The sequence below is a fragment of the Brachyhypopomus gauderio genome, chromosome 16 (genome assembly GCF_052324685.1).
Source record: "Brachyhypopomus gauderio isolate BG-103 chromosome 16, BGAUD_0.2, whole genome shotgun sequence".
NCBI classification, from domain to species: domain Eukaryota; kingdom Metazoa; phylum Chordata; class Actinopteri; order Gymnotiformes; family Hypopomidae; genus Brachyhypopomus; species Brachyhypopomus gauderio.
The window spans coordinates 19,937,257-19,963,958 of record NC_135226.1 but is presented as its reverse complement, the minus strand read 5'-3'; the positions used below and the strand labels follow the sequence as shown (position 1 = coordinate 19,963,958).

Genomic DNA, 26,702 nt, shown 5'->3' with positions numbered 1-26,702 from the left:
TGTGCATGCCGACACGTGGCATCAAACACTTTAAGACTCCACCTGTAAGACAGGTGTACCCGAGATCCACGTACAGGTTAGGTTAATAATAGACTCGTAATTGAGTTACACTAATGCATTATTCAGTTTTGGAATGGAGAAAAGAAACCGGATCCTCCTTGTTCAGAAATAATGGCCATTGACATGGACTAATTAGTTATATAACAATGGGAACTACAATAACATGAATCACATGACAAAATATTGTTGGAAGAGGAAATATCACTTAATTTTTGATCACATCACACATTATTACCAAAACAACCACTTAAATGTACTATTCAAATCCATGAAGGCGATGGTTTTTATTCTTCTGCCTTTGCTCCCACCTGCTGGTCAACCTGAAACATTGCAACGTTGACTGAGTTGAATTCTTTTTATCACCTTTTATTGTGTCAGTCGTTCCCTTCAAAGGACTCTAAGCTACAATGTAAGTTCCTAAAATAAAGGAACAAAAACAATGTTTTTTCAAATGTTTCAAACAATTTCTGACCAAAATTCAGATTTATAGAAATATAAATTCATAGATATGAATGGCACATGAGAAAATGCACATAAGAAAACCTATTTAGTTGCATTCAACTATGAATTTTCACATCTAAGAATTCACATGACATTCCATTGCACATAACGTTAAACTCCTTTCAAATAAATATAGAAAAACGAATGGCAATGATGGCATCTTTAAATTAAAGCTTTATGCACAATCGGTAGCAGTAATATTTAGGGATTGCTGGTTTTCATTAAAAACCTAGTTGCCTAGTAACATATGATACTAAATAACCCAAATGGAAGATCAAATGAAATTACTTTGAAAATCAAATCATGAACAAAGATGTGCAAAAATCAGTAGTACATGTAAACAACTCCTTCAAACGAACTGTCAATTTTCTTTCTTTTCAAGTTTAATAAGCAGCTTTCAGTTGGTTATTTCAGGCCTACAGTAAAAATAATTTAATAAAATGTTAAAAGGTTTCTAAAATTTAGTATATTCACAACCACCAATCTGTTACTTGAACTGTGTACACATTAAGCTTGCCGCTTGACCAATGTGCTAATACAAAGCACCTTAAACTTTCTTCTTGCTCAGAGAGAAAGAAGACTCTCTATTGCTTTCCGATCACTTAAAACCAGACACTTCTGTCTGATTTGATTACATATTTGTGCAGTTTTGTAAAACCTGTGGACACACGATTACAAGCAGTGAAAAACAATTCACTCGACGTTCGTTCTGTACCTGCTTAACATTTTCAAAATGCTCTTGAGCATTTCACACAACTGAGCAGAGTAACAACACCCCTGATGTCTGTTGTGGCAAAGACTCAAGAGACAAACTTCACGTTTGAAGCCTTTAAAATACAACTCCAAAGTTCAGTAGCTGGTCCGCGGGCCCGGGCCTCACTGCAGACTCCTGTCCAGCCTTTTCTTGGCAGGGTTGGGATACTCTGGGTTCTCAATCACCCCTTCCCCAAATTTGAGCTCCAGGAACGAGCGGTGATTGTTGGGTCCGTAAGCTGTGATGCCAGCGAACGTCATGGGCACCAAAGGCTGGAGGAAGTGTTCGGGGAACTCCACGTCCTGTTTGTGCTCGGTCCACGTATCCTTAGTCATGACCCCGTTGCGGGGGTAGAAAGGCCACAGGTCCACGTGCAGGTGGTTGGCTTCACTGTACTGTATGCGGTAGAAGTCTCCCTCTATCGCTCGCTCCCACACATAACCATTAGCATCCACTAGTGACCCAGAGTCCAAGTTCTTCAGATACTCACATTTCGGTACGTCCTCCAGGTAGATACCCAAATCAACGTCATAGTCCCAAGGGATGATGTCCTGATGTCTGGCCGCCCCCAAAAGGCTACCCCCTTCCAGCCAGTAGCGCACCCCCGAACTCTCGAGGATGTGGATAACGTACTTTGTCGTCTCCCGCAGGGCACGCAAGCAGCAGGGCGGAGTCCAGCGGTCCAGGTACAGGTACTCGGGCGTGGCATCGTGCACCGTGCCAAAGCACCGCACCGTCTCCTTGCTACAGCCAAACCACTGGTCCCTTCCGTCCGGCCACACCAGACGCTTCAGGCCAAAGTTTCGCATGAGCTGGCTGGCTGCCTCCTTCAGACGGCTGTCCGACTTCCACTGGTTGTGGGCGGAGCTGAAGAGGGGGCGGTGGCTGGCCGAGAACGACGTCCCCTCAAGCAGCTTCACTTTCCAGCCGCGCAGCGCCGTCTGGATGAACAACGCGGACATGAGGGGGCGGGCTAACGGGAGCGACAGGTTAAACAGGTCCTCGGTGCGGATGAGGAAAACGGCGTCGCCTTGCAGGGCCGTGCACACGCTGCCGCTGCTTCCCAGCGGCGCTAAGGAATACGCGGCGGTCCACTCCTTCAGGTTCACGTGCAGGTGCAAACACTGGACGGCCGTACGGCTCAGCACCGGGGCTGCGACCAGTCGGACGGCCCCACCGCCCTCGCCCTCCAGTTCCCGGACAAGCCTCTCCAGCTGCCGGCCGTGATCCAGCTCCACCCCGTCGGGAACCAGCAGCACAAACTCGGTCTGCACGTGGAATTCGGGGCGATGCGCTTGGGGAGGCTGATCGGGGCTGGGAGACAGCACCAGCAGACGGACGTTCTCGGGCAGAGTCAGCGGAGGGTAAGGCAGCGAATCCGCCACGACCAGAAACGGCACCTCCGGCCTCTGCCGTAAAAACGAGCGCGCGACATCGCCCACGTAGTTCTCGAAGTCTTCGAACTCGCGCAGGAGGACGGTCAGACGAGGAGTCCGTGTGCTGATCTCACGGTTAGCCCCTGCCAGACCCCCAGCCAGACCACCCGCAGCCACCACACCGGACGCGGTCAGGGACGCTTTCTTAAATCCCTTCCCCTGCCCCTGCCGCTTCTCCATCATCTGCTGCTGGGCCCGAGACACATAATAAAGAATCAGCAAGTTCAGCACAATGGCTCCCGTTAGCAAAGCCTGGCAAAAACTGATTCGCATTGTGACTACAACGGTTTCGCGCTTGTATAATGCAACAGACGCCCCATGTGCTTTATGCGCGTTCTTGAAGTAAATTTATCTGTGCTGCTGTTCTTCTGAGTGTCGACATTATGCTCCAAACGCACGCTGTCCAAAATATTAGATATTTCCAACTACTGAGAAGTTAGTCACATTCATATTTTCTTTTTAAGGGCACAAAAAACCCGCTTCAGACACAATCGTTAAGAGAGCTCATCACAGAAGGAGGTTTCATATCCTTGCTGTGGTTCTGAAGTCCTTCTCAGGAGGCATCTGAGGATCCCTGGATCACATGGCACGTCCTGGACATCACTGAACTCACTGGAAAACATACATACACATTTGATAATCACTAAGAGCTTTAAATCAGAACAAAACAAGATGTGGTAAATGAAAGTGTTCTTTCTTTTGAAAACTAATGATGTATTACAAATGACATAAAACCCAGTACATCTACTGCACTACAACAGTCTATATCAGGGGTTCTTAACCTTTTTCACTGTGCGACCCCCTTTTAGGCTCCGGTAAATTTCGCGACCCCCCCCCCCCCCCGTTTACGTTCTAAACACTCCACAGCTTTTGATTGCAAACTCGAATGCTTCGTCTGCAAATGGCGTAGCAACTTGGAGGGCCTGAGACTTTCCTTGGCTAGCACTTCGCCACAAACAAGACACCAGGGTTGCCAACTCTCACGCATTGAGCCTGAGACACACGAATTTGACTATTTTCACACGCTCTCACGCCACACATCCGATTTCTCACGGCGAAAAAAAACTAGTTTATTTACCTCTGATCCATATCTATGATTCAATGAGTTACTAGTTCGCTCTGGCACCAATCACCGGTGATCGATCGATCGCGATATAACACTTAATTTGTGTCCATTGTACACCCGCCCGGTAACAATTTACACTCGCCACCCCCTCCAGGTTCAAATCTCACTCCAAGCGATCTTGAAATGTTGGCAACCCTGAACACACTGCGGTCGTGCATCCCCTCCTTCGCTTGTCTGCGTAAATCCATATTCTAAGTACTTTTCATATTTTCTCACTTTCTTCGTTTTTTTCTGTTCTGAAGTTCCTGGAAGTGGGCGTTTTGCATCCCCACTTTCAGTTCGACGTTCTACAAAACGCTCCATGTTAATCCAGCCTGGACGAGCGGAGCCACAATGAGGCAGTTTGATTCAATAAACTTTACTGAATCAACCTGCCTCATTCTGAGTCTTGATTCAGGTTCGCGCATGCACGTTGTGGCTACGCTTGTCCAGGCTGAGTAAAGAACAACAAAATTTAGCTCCGAACCTGATTCGTCGCACATTTAACTCAGAAAACACCTTATTTTGTGTCACATTCGCGACCCCCTTGGAAGTACGTCGCGACCCCCAGGGGGGTCGCGACCCCCAGGTTAAGAACCCCTGGTCTATATGCTCTATTCCATTGTACATATATGACCCATAAACTACATATTTCAGATAATACAGATACATTATTGTTCCGATTATTCTGCTTGCCACCTATTAGAGAGTGGACTATTAAAGAATAATTAAATTAAAACTCATTTAAAAGATTTGGCGTGGAGCATTGCTGATAAATTAACAGGTACTCTGGTCATGGAGTTGACTCCTGATTATAAACGGTAGGCTATAGGTAAGGATATTTCACCCACGTATAAACACAAAGGCTGAATATATTTCTCTCTAGTCAATATTTTACAATTCACTATAATTAAGTAGCAAACATTTACGGATTGCGCCTCTAAATGCCCGCCATACAAGCGAAATAACACACGCAGCCGAGATGCTTATACTGACTGTACGAAGCGCACACGTACACAGAGAGACGCAGACGTCGTATTGGCGCAAACATGTAACAGTTTAACCGTATAGTTACCCGTCTGTACACCGAGCCCGTTACACTGTAGCCGCACGCGCACACCGAGCCCGTTACACTGTAGCCGCACGCGCACACCGTGCCCGTTACGCTGTAGCCGCACGCGCACACCGAGCCCGTTACACTGTAGCCGCACGCGCACACCGAGCCCGTTACATTGTAGCTGTTCCGTCCCGGAAACGAGCAGGCAGGAAGCGTAGCGGATCTCACAATATGGCAGGAAGCGTCCTGGCGGGGCGCGCTGATGGGAAGCAGGAAGGCCACACGGCTGAGATTCCTGCAGGGAGGGGAGCACTATTTGGCACCGTCGCCGTTCGAGTGGCGAGGAAGAAGACGGAAGACGGTTCGAGCAGTACCGGGACGGCGGAGACGGGCCTGTTCTTCTGACTCCGGGTGTTTTCTCTCCCCCCTGCGCTATAATGGAGGCGGAACGGTCCGGCGGGATGGGCGGCGGGACGAATCAGAACACAGCGGGCGGCGGGGCTGCGCGAAACCCGAACGGGCCCAAGACGGTACCGTGTCCGGCGAGCCCAGCAGCAGCAGCGGCGGCGCCGCCTGGATCCTCACAGCCACGGGAAGAGCAGGACGACGAACCGGGCCTGTCGCTGCCCGGGATCTTACACTTCATCCAGTACGAGTGGGGCCGGTTCCAGGCGGAGAAGTACCGCTGGGAGGCCGAGCGGGACGAACTCAGGGTAACGCGCGTCTTCGTGTTTGATCCGGGAACTTTCGTGTCCTCTACACCGGAGACGTTTATCAGTGTAGACACCGAGGTGTTGACCCGGCACGGTGGACCAGGCTCGGAGACCTGTTCGGTCCTGTGAGGGTCGTGTTCACCCAGGCCCGACAGCAGGCCCGAAACCTGGGACACTGGAGAGGGAGAGGTGAGAGAGAGAGAGAGAGAGAGATAGAAGTGTCTCTTTATAATAAATAACGAAACCTGGGACACGAGAGAAAGAGAGAGAGAGAGAGAGAGAGAGAGAGAGAGAGAGAGAGAGAGAGAGAGAGGGGTGTCCCTTTATAATGAATAACCCGACCGTGAGGTAACATGGACACAAACATGTATCTACAGCGGCACTAGACCACAGTACGCCGCCGTCTCACGGTACCGAACAGCCCACCTACCGCCCGTGTCCCGCCTTCGCTTCGGTTCCGACTACTCTTGAACCATTTCTCGCTATCTTTCTACTTATATCTCTAATATATTGTCGCCGTGTGAGACTGGAGACGAGTTTGTGTGGGTTAAAGTTCGTGTTGCTCGCGTCCGTCTCATCCCGCCCGGGTCCGTTAAATTACCTCAGAGACGAGCTGGTTTAGAGGTTGTGGGAGGAAAAGTGCGAAGTTAACCAGCCCGTGTGTACCGTATACCTCGTTATCCACCGTGTAGATATAACGCGACTGTATAACCGCGTTTGAAAGCGCAAAATAGCCTTTTTAACGTCGGTACCGTAACGGAGTACGTCTGGAGCAACCAGTGGTTCTTCTCCCACGTAACGAGGATGAAGCACCCACCCGTTATCACACCTGGGTTGGACATCTTTAGATTGCTCATCGCTTTAGCTGCACATACATTCTGTATACGACGCTCAAAGTTACAGGAATAGAAACAAACAAGAAACCCAGCCCCAAAGAAGCAGAGCGTATGAAAACCTTTAATTAGACATTTTTAAACCCTTTAAGTCTGATGCTCTAATTAAAGAGGCCAGCTCGGTTTCTGTTCCTCTGTATCTGCCCTGGCCCACAACTGCCTGTGGGACGTTGGGCAACTAGCCACACACACACACCAAGCACTAACTCCAGCTGTAGGTAAAGGTAGCTCTGTGTTTTCAGGAGGAGGGAGGAGGTGTAGATTTCTGTAAAAGTCGGCTGTCTCAGGCATTGTGCTGCTGTTGACTTTTGTATCTGTTTAATGGGCACTAAGGCGGTTGAGACTTGTGAAGGTCTACAGTAGATGTGACATTAGTCACCCTCATCATCCGTGAACTGGGGCACAAGGCAGAAGCTAGAGTTTATCGGCAGAGTTTATCCTTATAGTCCGTATAAGCAAATGACCATACCCGACTGTCTCGCTCTCATTCCAGCTAAACATTAAGACCACGGCTTCACAACCACCATTACGGCAGTTATGAAACAATTTCAAATAGACATATGGTCTTGCACACACTAACGCACCTACACATCTCTGTCCCAGAAAGATAGGATGTTCTACTTGACGGTCTCTCTCAAAGGGGCAGAGAGAGACACATGTGATAAAGGACTGAATAGGTGTCCTTGACACAGTTCTTGGTCACAGGAAGTCATGCTTACTAGGGTGTTTGCATAACTTTGAATTACACTCTCCTATAACTTTGAATTACACTCTCCTATAACTTAAAATTATACCAAACTTTGAATTACATTATACTATAACTCTCAATTATAACCTACAGTAACATCCAATTACACCCTATTATAAGTTTGAATTACACTCTACTATAACTGAATAACCTTTTAACCTCCATTAACCTGAGAGGTTATTATACGTTCTTTTTTGGATTTCAGCAGTTAACTTGTGCTCAGCCGATTTTGGGTCAACTCTTGTCCTTAAACGCTTGTCAGCTAGTTGCACTAAGACCTTCCAGGTAGGCCGAGCCTCAGACCTGGGCTGAGTGGTTTGTGATTTGGTGCGGGGCCGTGTTGACGTATGAAACAGAAACACAAGGAGCTGCAGGTTCATCGTAGCACTTCCCCAGACGGCTGTGAGTCGGGCGAGGGACACTGCTGTGTGGCTCCATTATATTCCTCCAATACTGATAACAATGCTCTGCAGCCTTTTTTAACATCAGTAAACCAAATGCCAGTGTGACAATGACATATTGATGCAGAGACTGTGCATCCTTAGATGTAAGATTCCTTTATCGATCCCTGTGGGGGAAAGTTTCTGATGCAGCATCTCCAGAATAAATATGATTTGATAAATTAAAAGAGTAGAGTTGGAGGACAATTCTATTCTATAAACTATATACAATAATTAAAACAATTGTGACACTCCACTAGTGACATGCACCCACAGGTAATGAGATGAGAATGTAAATAGGGTAATTTTGTCAATATTTAAAAGCAGAGCAATAGTCCTAGTATGTGAAGTACAATATTTGTTCCAGCATGTTGAGAATACGGTGGTTGGCATCCTTACACTAGGAGAACCATCTCACCTCCCCCACAGTCTTCACTGGCCGCCTGTTCCTTACTGTGTTCAGTTCAAGCAGCTTCTGATCACATTCAAAGTCATCCGCAGTAGTGGTGACCTGTCTGAGCTGGTTTGTTGACGTGTCCCATCTTGCACCCTCACCCTCAGCAGACCCGAGGTGTTCTGCAAGCTCATGGGCCTGACCTGACTACTGCAGGTGGTCTCATTATGTGTGGTTGCCTTAGAACATTGGATTTCAGTACCAATATCAGTCCATGACCCCTCTTTCCTACCCTCATTTAAAACCACGCAGATGTCTCACCTGTGCTTACTAAACCGCCACTGCTCCTGTGAATACAGTTCATTGTGTGTATTAGTCCTGTCTTTTGTTAAGGTGTTTATTGTCTTTGTTTTCAGAACAGTAAGTGACTTTGAGCATGGGAAGGGTGCTATATAAATCATAATGATGTTTCATTTTTGAAAATTGGCTGTACAATGTATTGTTTAAATATATAGTCTTAAGAGTTGTAAATAGTCTGCATTTAAATAAATTCCAGAATACTTAGCCTATTATTTTATATATACATACTATAAAGGGTTGGATAAAGTATTGTATATTAATATTGGAAAATATTTAAAAAGTTGAATGAATGAGAGAAAAAAGGTCTTTAAAATAAGGAGACAGACTATCTGGAATTTGCATAAAATTATAGGTAAATGAATAAGTCAAAGTTGTGATAAATGAGCAGAAATCTGCAGGTTTACACCATTCCAGAGGGGGGGGGGGGGGGTGTTAGTTTTGCTGCTATTCTTGTCGATGGACTGCTAATTTGTTACATGCTAATGAGGTCTAGGCCTCAACTGTGTCTTCTAGCAGAGAAACGTAGAGTAGATTATTTGTTTGCCTAATTGAATTCATAATGACTTTCTTGTCTTTGTATATAATTAAGTGCTTTTCATCATACTAATTGAATGCTTCTACGAAGTGATGTTCACTGGTTAAAATAAACTGACTGCATTTTTCCACATGTAGGGATGTCTTGTCCACCATTATATGTTTTGTCGTCATTCAGACAGATTCCACAGGGGGAATTGTGGGGGACCAAGCCCTGGGGTTAACGTCCTTAACGAGCAAGCCCTGGGGTTAACGTCCTTAACGAGCAAGCCTGGGGTTAATGTCCTAGTCCTGACATCTGCACCATATTTTCCTCCTCCTAATGTTCTTCTGTTCCTCTGGCTCCTGGTCCCAGGCTCAGGTGGCGTTCCTGCAGGGCGAGAGGAAAGGTCAGGAGAATATGAAGCAGGATCTGGTGAGGCGGATCAAGATGTTGGAGTACGCCCTCAAGCAGGAGAGGTATGCACAAATCGGAGTAACCGCGGTGGAGTCACTCCACCACACCACGCTCAGCCCCATGTCTCCATCATATGACCAGCTCACTCAAACAGCCGTGGCACTAGTCATACGCTCCAGTAGTTTTTACACTCTAGGACCCCCATACTCAAATAGCGGGCTATCTATTTTGCGCACCGCGATCTCAAGACGATGCTGGGGATTGCCTTTATGGCAACAACAAACAGGTAGCAGACGCCCAAATGCGTTCGCCCACCACCACCCCCCCAATCGACAGATTACGTTCGCCACACTTCACAGCTGTAGAGTGCAGGCTACGTTTTTCCCAAGATTTCATCCCCCAACCATCACGACTGACTTCGAAATTAGAATTATTGCAGCAGCAAATACTCGATGATTGCGATACGGTCAAACCGTAGAGTAGCGGTACCAAAGCAGGAGTCTCCGATACCAGAGCTCTCGCCTTCAGAGCCGGGCTGTCTGTGTCGTATTTGTGTGCAAGTAGTTATTAACGTGTATAAAAACCATTTACAAAACAATCACAATTACAGGAGAACATGAATGCAGCATTTCAGTGGAGGTCCTATGCTTGTCAGTTTTTATTTGACTCAAACGTGCTGAGTGAGATTGGTGTGGCTGAGATTACTATGGCTGAGATTTTTATTGCTAAGCAAAGCGGCTAAACTTTGGTGCTGTGATCATCATGAAGCAACAAGCAGGTCCCCTCTGTTCAGATTGGCCCATTCTGTCAAGATTAAGTTTAGATGAAGCTCCAATTTACAAAACGTTTAAGAACACAAATTACTGAATGAATACTACAGGATTCTTTGTCTCTCTCACTCTCTTCCTCTCTCTTTCTCCCTCATTTCCTCTCTCCCACTCTCTGTTTTGTGTCACTAGAGCCAAATATCAGAAGCTGAAGACAGGCACTGACCAGAGCCCAGCAGAGAAGAAGTCAGAGGAGAATGAACCAAGTAACACTTCATGTTAAGATACATACGTGCTGCACAAATGTTAAAATGTCTTATAATCTCTAAATTAACGGATTAATAGATACAGTCATTGTTCTGTTAGTAATGCCAGTGAAGTGATGTGCTTTGCTGTATGTTTATGTCCAGCATTCTGACCCAGTGTTCCGTCACTGGATTATATAATCTGTGTGACCGACACCCTCCTTGTCCTTCAGTTCCCAACGGGCCAGCAGAAGTGGACGAGCCGCCCAGTCAAATGTCCTGGAAGGAGGGACGTCAGTTATTGCGCAAGTCCGTACCCCCCGTCTCTCCGTCTTTTCCCGTCCAGGTCAACTCGGGTCATCTTTACCGACTCGCTAAATGTGTCTGTACGATTTCCAGGTACCTTGAAGAGGTGGGCTACTCCGACACCATCCTAGACATGCGTTCTAAACGGGTCAGGTCTCTGCTGGGCCGGAGCAGCCCTGAAGTGAACGGGCCACTGGTGGGTGAGCCTCACCCCGAACCAGAACCCCTCGCTGGGGGAGAGTCTCTGCTCGTACGCCAGATAGAGGAGCAGATCAAGAGGTGGGAGTCTGTCAGCATTCACAAATTTTCAAATGTTTCTACAGATAATTTGTTCGGAATAAGTCTTCAAAGAAACATTTCTAAGAGCCTCAGATGTTTTATCAATCCCTAACCAGCTCTGTGAAATAAAGTACATGTTCATATACACTGTTTAGCCGAATACATGTGTCGAGTTTGAATCAGCTCTGGCGTTGCTGTGACTTTATTGATTGCACATTTGTTTTGTTAGTGCGGATATGTGTTTCTGACTTCCACTGTAAAAATAAGCAAACTGAAGTACTTCCTGTGTTTTTACTGTATGAATAACAGGAATGCTGGGAAAGAGGGTTCTAAAGAGCGGATGGGCGGCTCGGTCCTGGATAAGATTCCCTTCCTGCACAGTTGCGAGGATGACGACGATGACAGTGATGAAGAGGATGACTTCCAGGGCATTGCCACAGATTGCATTGATGGACCACGAAAGAATAAGAAGTCCCGTGGAAAGGTTAAAAGAACACAAAAAAACAATTCAGTGAAGTTTTCAAATACAGACGTGCCCGAGTAGCATGCTCTCAGCATATATACATGTGTCTGTTAACGGATAACAAAGCAAAGCACTCAGCTGAACGGCGCTTTTGTGTGTAGATGGGTGGTGAGCCCATGTCTGCAGACCTAGACCCTGAGGATGAAGATGATGAAGATGACTCGGAAGATGCACTCAATGAGTTTGATTTCCTGGGCTCGGGAGAGGAGGCCGAGGGGGCAGGAGAAGCGCGTGTGTCAGGAGACGGCCGTGAATTAGGTACAACGTTTCTCCACAACTCCCACGCGTTCCGGTTGCTTCCGGTATCGTTTAGGCCGAGAGCACACGACTACGTCGTCAGTTTTGACATCACAGCCCTTTTTATGCATACAGTTTCGGATGAAGAGGTTAATAAATAGGTAAACAGGTGAACGCTTACGATCCCCCTGGGTGTTTGCGTGAATGACGGCTAAAGTGGGATAGTAATAATGCACGTTGTTATTTAAGAAGACCTGGGAGGAGTTATTAAAGGACTTCTGTCAGGACGCTGGCGTGATGTCGTGTGAGCCCTGATGTGTGGAGAATGTACTGTGGGCCACGCCTCACCGATCAAACACCTGTGAACCTACGGGACACCACTGTATTCCAGTAGTGGTATTTGGCAGTGGAATGGTGTTTATTTGTGATCTAAAACTCAGGCTGGGCAATGCGGTGTGACAGTAACTGAAAATGTCAGTTTTCTGAGGGTCTCAAACACATCAAATGGCCCTTAGTAGCACAGGTCACAGTCCTTAAACCCCCTGAACTGCTGTGCCGTGATCTGAAGCAGGCCAGTTCGAGCAAGACGCCCTATAATTAGCACCAGTGGCGCTTGGCAGGGTCAGAATGTGGAGCGTTGTTAAAAGGTCAAGCCTTTTCTCCGGGACCCTGCTGAGCGTTTGAACACTGAGGGCTGACTGGAGCAAAGCTGTATTTAGGAGGCTTGAGCGTTAGCCCGGGAGATGCCCAGAGACTGGTGATGTCTTTGGGTTGCACGTCTTGCGACCAAGTACTAATCACTCTGGTTTTATTTTAGATTGATAATTAATGTAATCAATCTAATTCATGGCTAGCAAACTTAATATTACTCATCTAATCTGCTGGAATTGGTGTTTTTAACCTTATAATTATTGTTTATGAATGTCCTGGAGTACTGTGTGTGTGTGTGTGTGTGTGTGTGTGTGTGTGTGTGTGTGTGTGTGTGTTTGCATTTGCGCTTGTGACTGTAAATGTTAGTAAATATATCTGTAAATGTTAGTTATAAATATGTACGTATAAATTGTAGGCAGTGTGTGGTTTGCTAGTTAGGTAGTGTGTGTGTGTTTGGTCTCCTGCCCCACATCCATTCTTTTGTTTGTTGCTTCCTGCTCTGTTGACACCCCCCCCCCCCCTCCATTATAGTATGTAGGGAACAACAGAAAAAGCAGAATAGTAGAACATGAGTAGTTCTAGGGAGTAAGGGTTCTAGGGAGTAAGGGTCCTAGGGAGTAAGGGTTCTAGGGAGTAAGGGTTCTAGGGAGTAAGGGTTCTAGGGAGTAAGGGTTCTAGGGAGTAAGGGTTCTAGGGAGTAAGGGTCCTAGGGAGTAAGGGTCCTAGGGAGTAAGGGTCCTAGGGAGTAAGGGTCCTAGGGAGTAAGGGTCCTAGGGAGTAAGGGTTCTAGGGAGTAAGGGTCCTAGGGAGTAAGGGTCCTAGGGAGTAAGGGTTCTAGGGAGTAAGGGTCCTAGGGAGTAAGGGTCCTAGGGAGTAAGGGTCCTAGGGAGTAAGGGTCCTAGGGAGTAAGGGTCCTAGGGAGTAAGGGTCCTAGGGAGTAAGGGTCCTAGGGAGTAAGGGTCCTAGGGAGTAAGGGTTCTAGGGAGTAAGGGTCCTAGGGAGTAAGGGTCCTAGGGAGTAAGGGTCCTAGGGAGTAAGGGTCCTAGGGTTTATCCAAGTTATTTGGTCATTGTTTGTGTTTTGCATTGTGCCTATGTGTGTGTATGTACTGAATTGTCTTTTTCTGTACTCACTCAGAGAACCGCAGGAACAAATTACAAGGCATGATGTCAGATTTCCCCCCCAAACCATCGCCACCCCCCTCTATCCCGGGCCAGTGTCGCTCCGGTGAAGGTAAGCCCCTCCCACCTGCGCAGGTCGCTTAGCAACCAACCTCTTAAAGAAACTGACTGCATGCTAGTTGCTTCTGTCTTAATATTTCTGAACTGCATTAATAATGTATACATATGGACAAAATAACGGAAACACCACATGAAAAATGTTATTTACCTTGAAATAAATTGCATTTGGAAAGTCACCTGTGGTGTTAGAGGTGTTGATTTGATGTACCTATAAGGTTAGAGATGGTGTGTATATACTCTACCTACTTATAGTATGTATAATGTATATATACACACTCTACCTACTTGTACTGAACATATACAAGCTCCTTCCTGGTGAAAGTCAGTGGTGCTTACTGAAGGCATGTGAGCGCCATCTGCTGGACCAGCCCTGCTAATACAACAGTTATTGCCTGTTTGTCCTGACCATTAGCACCGCTTTTCAGTACAATACCTACATGCAATAGCGACACTGCTAAAGCATATCCAGAGGTGGTTTCACGAATATCAGTATAATCACATGACCTCCACGACCTCCCTGATCTCAGAAGATGACTCTACTTTCTCTCAGAGGATTTAGGATGTCTCAAATTAACAGTCCAGTAGCATCAGACGTATGCGGTGGCATTTCAGGAGACCACAGTGCTCTCTTTGTGAATGCATGTCATCTCTGCTCTTTAGCAGTCTGACCGTACTTCTTACTGGTCTTTACCTGCTTATGGTACCGATAGCTTGCCTGGTTGAACATGGTGCAAGTAACTTCGAGGTCTTGGGTCTCAGGGAGGATGTCTATCGTCATATGGATAAATACTCTCTGGACTAGAACGCCTCTTTATTGGGGTGTCTGCTCCTTCTTAGCTGTTATTTATCACCTTCAAACTCTGACGTGGACACACCCACTTCAGAGCATCTGCTGACTATTTGACCACTGGTCTGGTGTAGGGTCAGGTGTGTTGGAGCAGTACATTTCTCTCCCGACACGCACAGGTTAAAGTGAATAAAATTCAAGATTGTCAAGGTGTGACGGCTCGGAGAAGCGGGTGAACATCGTGACCACTTCTGCTTACCTCATGTTGATCTTTGAGATGTTATGGTTGATTATCACAATAATCTGTTAATCTGACAAATAGGTTTAATGTATTTCCCAGTAGTTCCAAAGGACCAGGCATTAAGAAATACACACTTGTAATGAAAATCTATGGACAACTGTTGAAATGAAATAATTTTTATGATGAAGTAGCACCATCATAAGGACCACAAATAGTTAAATGAAGGAATGGGAGTATGCAGACAGTTTAATAACACACTTCTTTAAATAAACCTCATCTGTCCACCACGTAGACACAGTGGAATCCTGATGCCGGTATTTCATGTGTAATACCACACTCTTCCTGCCCTGTAGGGGGCACTCTGGGGTTCTCCTCTGATGTCTTCATACTGGATGCAGTCGGAGGAGGAGATATAAACCTCGGTGAACTGGCCGACCTCACTGTTGCTAACGACAATGACCTTACGATTGATGTGAGTACTGTTCACATGCTTTCGTTTAGTTGAAATTACCCTTTGTGTGTGCTTTATGAAGCATATATGACTACACGCACATGCTTCTGTGTTATGCAGTTCTCAGGTGAAAATGATTTTGTGTGAACAGTATTTCTACCCTATACAGTAAATTCTCTCTTTCCTGTCGGTGTTCTCTGCTGACTTCTCCTCCGTCTCCTACAGCTACAGGACAGTCGAGAGGAGTTCAAGAAGACCTGGAATCCACGCTTCACACTGCGCAGCCACTTCGATGCTATCCGAGCGTTGACCTTTCACCCCAGTCAGGCTGTGCTACTGACGGCGTCCGAGGACGGCACGCTGAAGCTATGGAACTTGAACAAGGCCATGCACTCTAAAAAGTGAGCGCTCACTCCCCAGACCTTGTGTTGACTGCAGTATGGAATCATGCCATTGGGAATTAAGTCTAGTTTGTCCAGCTAATGTGCAAGAAGCATTTATTTTCTGACAGTGAAGACTGCTGTACACGCTACTGCAAGAAAAGGTCAAACCGCTTGGGTGAACAAGTTCCAAGAACAACATAACATTCACAGAGCTGGAAACGAAATGTAGTCAATTAAATTAGACTTCTGTGGTCAAATGCATCAGAAAGGGTGCCAAGATGTTCAAAAGAAAACAAGTCTTACAGACGTGCATCTTGAAAAATCTTTTTAAAGTGCTGTTTTTGTGCTATGGAGAGTCAGAAAGCCAGACAGGCACGCCCCATTAAAGATATTGGAAGTGTAATGATCTATTGGAACTGGATACCACACTTTGAATGGTTTTGCCTAGGAAGGGAATATTTGAAAATGGTCTCTAATTGTTGAAAATGGAGCAGTTGAGATTACTTTATTTCAGGAAGGCAAGATGACAGCTTTTTAAAACCTTTGTGGGTAGTTTCCTTGTTGAAGTTATTGTTAATGTCTAAGATGTTTTTTTGAGAGCAAGATTATTGACTATATAATGTGTGGTAGCATAATGTAAGTAGAAGTTTGAGAGCGCAGTTGACGATGTTGAGAACACTTTTTAAAATCTTTAATGATTAATTGGAAAGAACGCTGTCTTGGTTACTGTTGTCTCATTGTGGGTTGTGTCAGCGCTGTCTAAAATGGAAAGTATGTTTCTGTTGACAAACTCATTAGCATATGTCAGTTAAGAGATCTGATGGGGGGGGGGGGGGATGCAACATTTATTTAATTAGCATGTCAATAATGGGGGGAAAAAAGGAATTTATTGTCTCTATAACCATCTATGAGCAGTCCATCCCAGCTCTTTAAAATGTATTGTTAAAATAATAGTTGAACAGTTGCCACATTTGACACTTGGTGGTATTTGGTTTGCACTTCCTGCTTCCCTGCATGCGGTCCTTTAATGTTCATGATAATTTAAACTGGATTCTGGTTCAGCGTCTTCTGAAGACTCCTTCCCAAGTTGGTAAGAAAGCCCACAGGCAGCACAAGCGTCACCTATTGTATATGACCTTTAACCTTTTCTGTTTTCTTGTCATTGCTAGGAACGCAGCGCTGGACGTTGAGCCTATTTACACATTCCGAGCCCACAGGTGAGCGATGGAGTCAGGGCTAGGGTTGTGTTAGCGCTAGCCTAGCGGAGACCGGGTTACATTAAGCATTCATGAGTGTAGTAATAGAAACGTGTGTGTGTGTGTGTGTGTGTGTGTGTGTGTGTGTGTGTGTGTGTGTGTGTGTGTGTGTAGCGGAGCAGTCCTCTCTCTAGCCATGGGGGAGGATGGGGAGACCTGCTTCAGCGCTGGTCTGGACGGAAGTGTGCGTGGTTGGAAAATTCCCGATCTTAATGTGGACCCTTATGACAACTATGGCAAGTAGCAGGAATGCGTCTCTTCCTCTGTATTCTTTACTAACACAGACACGGTGTTGTAGAGGCTGGTGCGTCGTTCATTAACACTCCAGCTTGACTCTGTCTGCCTCTTCATCCTATGACCTATGAGACTTTGGGAACTCAGAACAGGACTTACACCTGACATGAAATGACTCGTAAACCACCACCTGTCTAGCTATTCACCTGTCCAGCTGTTGACCTGTCCATTCAGATGTCCAAATTGTATATTTTCACACTATGAACACTGGGAGCTCAGTTATAACAGCTTCATAACATTTGTGTGTGTTGTTTACTGCCTAAGGTCTTATGAGTAGGTCTACTGTTCTTTGTATCCTCTACCAGTAGAGGGTGCTTTAGGTGTGTTTTTGTTAACAACCCACTTCCTTTCATATGCCTGGTAGACATTGAGTCTGTGTGTGTACGACAGACCCTGGTGTTGAGAGCAGTGTGTTGTTGGGACACGAGGACTCCGTTTGGGATCTGGCCTATTCCACGTCCCTAAAACGCCTGGCGTCCTGCTCAGCAGACGGAACCGTACGCATCTGGGATCCACAGAGCTCCACGCCCTGCATATCTGTCTTCAACAAAGAGAAAGGTGTGTGTGTGTGAGAGAGAGCATCTTAATGCTTTATTAAGATGAGGAAGGAAAAAGACATTTTTGCGTGCATAGAGGCAGGTGGGCGGTAGTGGTCAGTGGCACTTAATTGAGGGGGAGCGGTCTTTAATTAGCTCCTCCCTTTGGGATTGGCTCCTCCCTTTAGAGTTTGCTCCTTACACCTTTTCCTTGCCACTGTCCCCTCTGGTGTGCGTATTGGGGGACTGCAACGTGCCATATAATTAAAAGAGAATGTTACATGTCCATCTGATCTCAGGTCAGCAGGTGCAACAAGAACAAAGTGTCTAGTGTGAGACGGAAGCCCGCTTGTTAGCGATAAATCCGCCAACTGGCCATCCGTGGCACACAGTGATTGGTGGATTGCTGTTACAAAGATTGACAGGACGAAATTCAAAAAAGCAAATGAAAAGTAAACAATTAGATCAAATATGTTGTGTAAAAATTGTTCAGAACACAGAAGATTCACCTACAACACACAGTGAGTTCCGTTTCTTGTCATTTCCTGCACAGGTTTAATATAGTTTAATATAGTGGTGTGTACACAGTGCCGAGCTAAACCCATCACACACGCAAATTCAAACCCTATGAGAATGTGCTGTTATTCGACTTAACATCATGGGTAGAAAGTCAAGTGATTGGTACAAACTGTTGGTGTTGTTTACCACACCAGCAATTAAGACTTGTTGAACTGTACTGTATAAGTCGTGGAACAAAAACTATCCTTAATGTATTAAGTTAAATTAATAGATTCACAAAGAAATAGATGGTCACACTCACAAAGAAAACTGCAAAATGTGAGATCGGATTGCTAATATACAAGAAAGAGTATTACTATCAAAGAAGAACTCTGTGATTTAGCCTTTGTTAACTTGGAATGGAGCAAAACCCTAAAATACAACGGGAGACTCCTGGCAAAGGAAAAAAGTAAAACAAACCATTCATTCACCCACCTACAGCTGTTCACCACAACATTTCACAAGTTTCACCTTGTTCCCTGTGATTATTAGTTACTTGGTGATGGTTGTTAATCCATGACAGTGCTGTAAATGTAATTTATGCACCTATTTTTAATAATAAACGTACCTTGTCGTATTCAAGCTGACTAATCGCGAGGCGTGGTGTGTTTTAGAGCACGGCACCCCCACCTCCATCGCCTTCGGGAATGCTGACCTGTCCCAGGCGGTGGTGTCTTTCGACAGGGGCGAGACAGTCCTCTACGACCTCAACGCGGAGCAGAGCATCATGGTCCTGGAGACGCAGACCAGAGACGGTGAGCAGCGCCGAGCCACTTTATGTACCAACGTCTGTGTTTTAGATCTGATCATTGGCACGGTGACAACGCTGTCCGCTGTGATATTAGAAGTACATTTTCAACAGTGTATGTAGGGCACGAGATTCATATAAGACATATAAGCAGAGAAGGAGAACAATGCATCTTTTTTTTCGTTTACAGCATGTGTTATAAATCTTTCATGAAGAAGGTTTGGTCTTACAGGCAGTGCTCTGTGTGTGTATAACAAAGAGAACAACCGACTGTTTGATATCCTGCAGAATGAAAAGTGTGCACGTTGGCCCTGATGTGATGTGTGTGTGTGTGTGTGTCCCCTCTGCAGGCAGTGATCTGATTAACCGCGTGGTCAGTCATCCCTCCCAGCCCATCTCTATTACTGCACATGAGAACCGCACTATCCGTTACATGGACAACAAGACAGGTGGGTGTGGGGGCTCCACAATATCTAGTTTGTCAGTCATGATCACAGTAATGAATGAATGCAAAATTAATATCACAGCAGTTTTTTAAAATCAGCTTTTTTAATACAAAATAAGATTGAATAGTCTCTGTCATCTCAATGGATTCACTAATGGGGTTTAACTTATTGCAATATCCATATATGAAATACGTGTAGCTTTTTTGTTTTCAAATTACAACTGCATCATTTCCATTTGATTTGATTTACACCATTTCATATTTTACACAAACATCCACACTGCATACCACGTGGTGCTTGTAATAGAAGCAGTAACAGTCAGCGATAACCCAAGTCCAAAGACTTACTTACATGTGGTCCCTTATTCAATACCAAAAATATTAGACAGCACATGAAAAATTGCTGAGATAATAAAACAAAAAAAAAGTTTTTACAAAATATTTGCTCCTCAAAACCAAAAATAAACATCCATGTAATTATTGTCTTTGTCTCCCTCCTGTATCCATTTATTAACAATATTTTTAAAATATTGTGTACTGTCAATCATAAATACATCATGGCAGATCTCTCCATCTGTATGAATCTTCTTGTAGATTAAACTTAAAGTCCACAATGATCAACAAAACTTAAAATAATCTTCTGATGTGATAAGCCATCAGAGCTCCAAACATGGTGTCCTCGCAAGTCGCCACTTCTACATGTGTTGTGTTTCCAACATTGTTCTTCTCTTGTTTATTTCCCCTACCACCCCTACCAGTATCTTCCAGCCTTGTGTGTGTGTGTGTGTGTGTGTGTGTGTGTGTGTGTGTGTGTGTGTGTGTGTGTGTGTGTGTGTGTGTGTGTAAGGGAGAAGTGAGATGTTTGAGTACAGATGCATTTGTGTAGGAACATTCATTATTTCCCAAATCGTATTTGCCTGTATACAGACAAGAAAAAACACTTAATTCTTGCCATTATCAGCACTCACAGTGGAACCTTAAAAAAATATATTTCTGAGGTTTTTTATAAGAAAAAGGGTAACTCTGCTAAATATTGGAAGGTGCTTCCTTAAAGGGTGAAAATCTGATCTCTTTTCAAAACTAGAGCTGTAGAAACAATTGAGGTTTCAAAATAAAAAAGGAACAATAATGAAAGGACAGTTGAAGAAAAATAGGCTGCCATGTAAGATTAAAATATAATCTGTATAATCTAATATAATCTGACTTTGAAATAGAAAGTAATTTCGGCCCACATTCAAAACCATCCTTCAAAACCAAAACAACTCTTCCAGTGAAGAGATCCGTCTGAAACCCCTTAATGAAGCATGTGTGTCAGTGATGAGAGCAACCGTACACAGAAATGATGGTTATATTCACGGCACAGTTTGGACACGATGGTTTGGTATGAGTTTGATAAAATGGAACAATGTTCCATGTTATTTATTTATTTTTTTATTAGACAGACAGTAGTGCAAGTTAGTTTGGTCCACCTGGTATCATATAGTAGAAGTAGTTGGTACAGTCTGTAGGGCGGTAAGTTAGGGTATTTAGGCAGGGTCTGTAGGGCGGTAAGTTAGGGTATTTAGGTAGGGTCTGTAGGGCGGTAAGTTAGGGTATTTAGGCAGGGTCTGTAGGGCGGTAAGTTAGGGCAGTGGTTCTCAAACTTTTTCTGCCGTGCCCCCCTTTAGTAGATGAGAATATTTTTGCCCCCCCCCCCATATTGACTAGGGATGTGTTGAAAACTTACAAAAACAATAGGTTCACAACTTTGGTCAAACATAAAAAAAAAATAAACTACAAGAAACCTTTTAAATGGTTCAAGATTTCTAAATATAATTTTAAATAAATAAGGAGATGAAATAAGAGAAACAGCTATACCTGTGCTGCTAGTTTGCAAGCGCAGACATCACGCAGAGCACAAAGCATGTAACAGCCAGAAATATGTGTACTGTCTCTTTAAGGGAGCGAGTTGAGCGCGCGTTTGGAATATTGTTTTTTTAGCTTTCTGCCGTAGACAAGGTTGAACTAACTCCGAAAAGCAAGCAATACAAGCATAGAATTAGACTGAATAGATCTGTTTTTATGGATCGGTCACATTGTCCCCGATACCCGTTCTAGAATTTTTTCAGATATTAATATCGGAATCTGTGCATCCCTAATATTGACACATGTGCACGTTTTACTTTCAAGCTCCGCACCCCACCTAGGGGGCGCGCCCCCCACTTTGGGAACCACTGAGTTAGGGTATTTAGGCAGGGTCTGTAGGGTGGTAATGTAGGGTATTTAGGCAGGGTCTGTAGGGTGGTAATGTAGGGTATTTAGGCAGTGTCTGTAGGGTGTTAATGTAGGGTATTTAGACAGGGTCTGTAGGGTGTTAATGTAGGGTATTTAGGCAGGGTCTGTAGGGTGTTAATGTAGGGTATTTAGGCAGGGTATGTGGGGTGCTAAGGTCGGGTATTGAGCCAGGGTCTGTAGGGTATGGTATTAAGGTGGGGTATTGAGCCAGGGTCTGTAGGGTGTTAATGTAGGGTATTTAGGCAGGGTCTGTAGGGTGTTAATGTAGGGTATTTAGGCAGGGTATGTAGGGTGTTAAGGTGGGGTATTTAGGCAGGGTATGTAGGGTGTTAATGTAGGGTATTGAGCCAGGGTCTGTAGGGTATTAAGGTGGGGTATTTAGGCAGGGTATGTAGGGTGTTAATGTAGGGTATTTAGGCAGGGTCTGTAGGGTGTTAAGGTGGGGTATTTAGGCAGGGTCTGTAGGGTGTTAATGTAGGGTATTTAGGCAGGGTATGTAGGGTGTTAATGTAGGGTATTTAGGCAGGGTATGTAGGGTGTTAAGCAGTAAAGCAGCAGTGTTAAGGTGGAGGAGCAAGATCAGGTCTCAAGTTGATCTCCACCAGTATTCCCCCTGCACCATCATACTGACTCCAGTGTTCTCCACCCTACAGAATTACACTCTTTCTACCAATATACTCCTTCCAGGATGACACTCCCACCACCACTAAACGCCTGCCAACACTGGGTTTTGGTGTTGGGATGTTGGTGTGCAGTGACCTCATTTTCTCATTAGAGAGCAGTGGTTTCCTTTGTGGTAACATTGCAATGATGACAATGTTCTTGTCATCTTGTCAAAATTGTAGATCAGCATTTCATAATTCTAGCCATATGTCAGTATTTTATAACCCTAGTTATATGCCATTATTATTATTATTATTTTTAAGCTACACGCACATATTTATTTAAACCTGTCACTTAAGTTAAATTCAGTATTTGGATGGAAATTTAAAATAGTTGATATTTTCAGTTTTATTCACACTCTCTTTTGTCTTGCTTTGCTACAGGGAAAGTGATTCACTCTATGGTGGCCCACTTGGATGCAGTAACCTGCCTCACCACGGACCCTAAGGGCACTTACCTCATCTCTGGCAGTGCGTACACAAACACACACTCGTTTACACACCCCCTCCCCTCTCCATTTAACTGGTTCAAATATCCATTATCAGTTCCAGGATCCTGAAACACACATTACAATACAGCAGAGCAAATATCCACCGTGTTTCAATAACCACTTTCATTTGAGCTTCAGCATTATTGATAACTCCACACCAGAAATGTCTTAGATGTTAGTAATAGTGGATTACTACTCATTATTTATCATTAAATATATTCATTTGTAATGTCCTAAAATGAATACTTGTGCTATATCAGAGTTTCCTAAAGAAAATAGTCAAAATAAGGTTAGCCACACCCTCACTCCCAGGGTAACACTATCCCCACTGTCTGTTCTCCACTTGCATGTCACTCACATACAAATAGGCTCAGTGTATCTTTCCCATGTTGCATTTCTTCGTTTGTCTCCGCCCCTCAGGTCACGACTGCTCTGTTCGTTTGTGGATGCTGGATAATCGCACGTGCGTTCAGGAGATCACGGCCCACCGGAAGAAGCACGACGAGGCCATCCACGACGTGGCGTTCCACCCGGCTCAGCCCTTCATCGCCAGTGCCGGGGCCGACGCCCTCGCCAAGATCTTCGTCTGAACGCTTCTCCTCATCTTCACCGGTTAGCGCTGAGCTCTCCCCCCACATACGCACGGGGCTTAACAAGACGTGCGTGTATGTAACGACGGGATAAAGGATCGTCTTGTTTGAGATGTTTGCATGTAAGCGCTGTACAAATACTGCCAGAAGAGTTACACCCTTCCTTCCCTGTTTCTCTCCTCCCCTACCTTCTGTATTCCTCCACGTCTTCTCCATGTCCTCAGGGGACACACCTCCACCGCTGGACCACAACCGAGAAGCTCAAAGCCAATTTTCCTAATCCCACACATTACACATACATGGCAGAAACAGCACCTCACTGCCTGTGTAAGAGGCATCGAACTTGACTGAACATTATTCCTTCCTATTCATCATACTGTTTTGGAATACTAATGCTTTTCCTACTTGTTTAGATTTCATTGATCACAATTGCATTGCCTTTTTCTACGCCGGACTTTTTATGGCCTAGGGGGGCTGGTCCACTGCGGACGGATGGACACACAGCCTCATGCTAACGTAATCATTTCCATTCTGATGCCAGATTTGGGACAGGTATTTACTGCTCATGTAGGACACCTCTTAAGTTGCACAATGTAACACAGATTTTAAGGTCCTTATTTGTAATATTCCTACATCCACCTTTTGCCTAGTTATATGGGCAAACGGTGCGTTTCATTCCAAAGACAGGTAGCAAATTTTTTTTCCCACATGTACAGTGAAAATTGACAGCTGGTTTCGCTGCGCACACAAAGCATTAGAATTTCAGTGTTCATCTCCTCGTCATCCACTACGGCCTGTAGCTCACGTTTTGCTGTGCTTGTGTCCTCGCATGTGTGTGTGCATGAAGCACATGCATGCACGTATGAATGTGTGTACGTATGTATGATTGTAGGGGGGGGGGGGGGGGGGGGGGGGGGTTACATCATTACCATTCATACCCGCACTGGTGGTCACATGATCTGTAGTGTTCAGTTGGTGAGTGACTCCCGTGTTTTGTATCAGTAAGTGAAAGAACTTTCCAGAGCAAGCACCTGTTGGCTAACCAGGTGTGGGAAATAAATTATGTATATAAGACACTGCCGAAGTATGTGCTGTAATTAGCCTGCTGTGTCCAAAATCTTTGCTAACCACAAAAATCTTGGTGCTAACCACTTCTGAATCAGGGAACTCTTGGTGTTCGTGGAGGTGTTGGAGGTGTTCGTGGAGGAGAGGGAGGTGTTCGTGGAGGTGTTGGTGGAGGAGAGGGAGGTGTTCGTGGAGGAGAAGGACTCCTACTATAAACCTGCCTTTGCTCACTTTTCTGCCACTTCAGAATGACAGCTGGGTTTCAGAACATCGACTGGTGCAATGTTGTCGTGTGTGTTTTTTAATATATAAATGTGTTTGAGTATACTTTAGTGAGGGAATCAAATCATATCAGAGCTGCCGTGGGCACTCTGGAGAATACTGATATTGGAACAGGGTAATAAGGAGGTGGAATCATTCACTTTATTTAACAAAAAGCAAAAAAAAAAAAAAAACAAAAAAAGGTTCTCGGAGGCAGATACATTGTTCAGTTCGTGAGACTGTTGAGCACAGTTTCAGAGTCGTATGTGTTCAGGTGCTCAGGTGAGTCGTATGTGTTCAGGTGCTCGAGTTGCAGGTCTCTTTCCCGGAATGAGGAAAAAGGCCCCAGGGGCTCCTGACAGGGTGGAGGAAAGGACGGAACAGGCAGTGGCCCGTGTCTGATCGTTCCCCTGTGATGAGAGAGAAACACTAGGAGAGATGGAAATTTGGGGCAGGGGGTAATCAGATTTTGGCACGCAGTACCTTTAGCCTGAGACTGAGCAGCCCAGACCGACAGGTGCTGACCATACGTTTGAACTTTGAGTGGTTCCGTTTTCAGTGGTAGAAGAAGACTAGCCACACGAGCGATGGAAAGAGCAGTTTCCACGAGCGTCAGTCACGGTCCCCGGGAGACTTTGGCGTCACTGAGCCATCCTGAAACGGTCCTTCCCAACAGAGACTGAACTTCTGACCTTTTATGACTTTTAGGGAAGATATTGAGCTCAAGCTTTTGATCTTGTATATGGTGAATAAAAACAACATACTGCTTGGTGTGGGTACAATGGTAATAATGTCTATAGTGACTAGTGCATATTGATGGTGGGAGTTACGTTGTCCAATCAACATATATTAAACACAAAACTGCAGCCGGTTGAAGGTAACTTTACCGCACACTAACAGATCGCCTTCATACCAACACTACACGCGCAAATCGGCACAGATCACACAGTTTTCATCAAGGTCTTTTACCGTCCGGGTCTCTCCCATACATGGCAGACTGCATGGATGTGTATAGTTTCTATAGCCCCTAATTCTGTACCTTGAAACCCAGACCAGCCTTTCAACTGCTACAAAAGTAATCACATTCCTTACCAAGTGACGATTCATCAATAAGAGTGGTAAAGAAAAGATTACAAAAGGTAGTTGCCATTTGATAAACGTGCCAATGTGCAAACGCTGTCCTTATTTTCTTCATTTTGTTTTTAAATTAGAATTATAATTATTATGGCAAAAGTATTACAGTGTAAGATGACAATAGTATCATAAGTGGTTTTTTTTTTAGCCTTAGGATGTATTTGTGATTGAGAAAAGCATTGTAAAGCTACGGGGTGATAAAACTGAATGTCAAAGGGAAAAAAACGTCAGTCCAAGGCAAAAGCTGAAGATTTTGGGGGGGGTTGGTTTGGTTTTATGGCAGTTTATCACTGTGTGATATGTAGTGCATCATATTAAGCTGCATTCAAACATTATTCTCTAACTCCAAGGGATAAAGACCTGCTTTTTATTTATTTTGTTTTGTTATATATATTTTTGAATTGCATTATAGCTTGTATCAAATTATACAATGATATATTTCTGTTTTTTTTTTTTTTTTTTATTGATTTTATTTACTATGCAGGTCTTCTGTTTTGTTATTTAGAAAGAAAACAATTAAACATGGTTTTGTATATACAATTCAAAGTCTTTGTTCTTTATTCTTGACCACTTGGAAAAGATCATGATGTTATTAATGTGTAATGGCTTTTTTCCCAGTACATATAAAGAGATTTGCAGCTTTTCAAATTTTTTATCATAATCCAGATATTTAAGATTTAAATATAGGGCTAATTTCTGAACTGTCCTGCCCCTGTATAATCAGATTAGGTCTGTACAATGTGGTTACAGCCCCAACCAGTGTATGCAGACATTCATGTTAAAGGTTAGACAGCCATTAGTTATATTAAACCACATTTCCTTTGAAAAAAAAATTGTGGTCAGTTTAGAGTTAATTGAAATGTGTTAAAAAGCAAACAAGAAAAC

General features: G+C 44.5%; 2 protein-coding genes across 5 annotated transcripts; one reads left to right on the top strand and one right to left on the bottom strand.

Annotated features, from left to right (window-relative positions):
• Positions 1-323: 323 nt before the first annotated feature.
• Positions 324-5,579, bottom strand: fkrp (fukutin related protein). Of its 3 annotated transcripts, none has more exons than XM_076976961.1 (2): positions 5,448-5,579; positions 324-3,363 (listed from the first exon to the last, which is right to left on the bottom strand). In XM_076976961.1, the coding sequence occupies exon 2, from the start codon at positions 3,022-3,024 to the stop codon at positions 1,438-1,440; it is 1,587 nt and encodes a 528-aa protein (XP_076833076.1). In that variant the 5' UTR covers positions 3,025-3,363; positions 5,448-5,579; the 3' UTR covers positions 324-1,437. The 3 variants fall into 3 exon arrangements, with proteins under 3 accessions (XP_076833076.1, XP_076833075.1, XP_076833077.1); XM_076976960.1 differs by lacking the exon at positions 5,448-5,579 and adding an exon at positions 4,932-5,136; XM_076976962.1 differs by lacking the exon at positions 5,448-5,579 and adding an exon at positions 4,094-4,905.
• Positions 5,205-26,322, top strand: strn4 (striatin, calmodulin binding protein 4). 2 transcript variants are annotated; one of them, XM_076976958.1, is made up of 18 exons: positions 5,205-5,626; positions 9,351-9,454; positions 10,352-10,425; positions 10,638-10,713; positions 10,804-10,989; positions 11,299-11,473; positions 11,614-11,770; positions 13,538-13,633; positions 15,023-15,141; positions 15,346-15,521; positions 16,673-16,720; positions 16,874-16,995; positions 17,444-17,611; positions 18,762-18,902; positions 19,246-19,344; positions 22,661-22,747; positions 23,188-23,379; positions 23,582-26,322. In XM_076976958.1, the coding sequence occupies exons 1-17, from the start codon at positions 5,351-5,353 to the stop codon at positions 23,355-23,357; spliced, it is 2,274 nt and encodes a 757-aa protein (XP_076833073.1). In that variant the 5' UTR covers positions 5,205-5,350; the 3' UTR covers positions 23,358-23,379; positions 23,582-26,322. The 2 variants fall into 2 exon arrangements, with proteins under 2 accessions (XP_076833073.1, XP_076833074.1); XM_076976959.1 differs by lacking the exon at positions 5,205-5,626 and adding an exon at positions 5,663-5,815.
• The last annotated feature ends 380 nt before the right edge of the window (positions 26,323-26,702 follow it).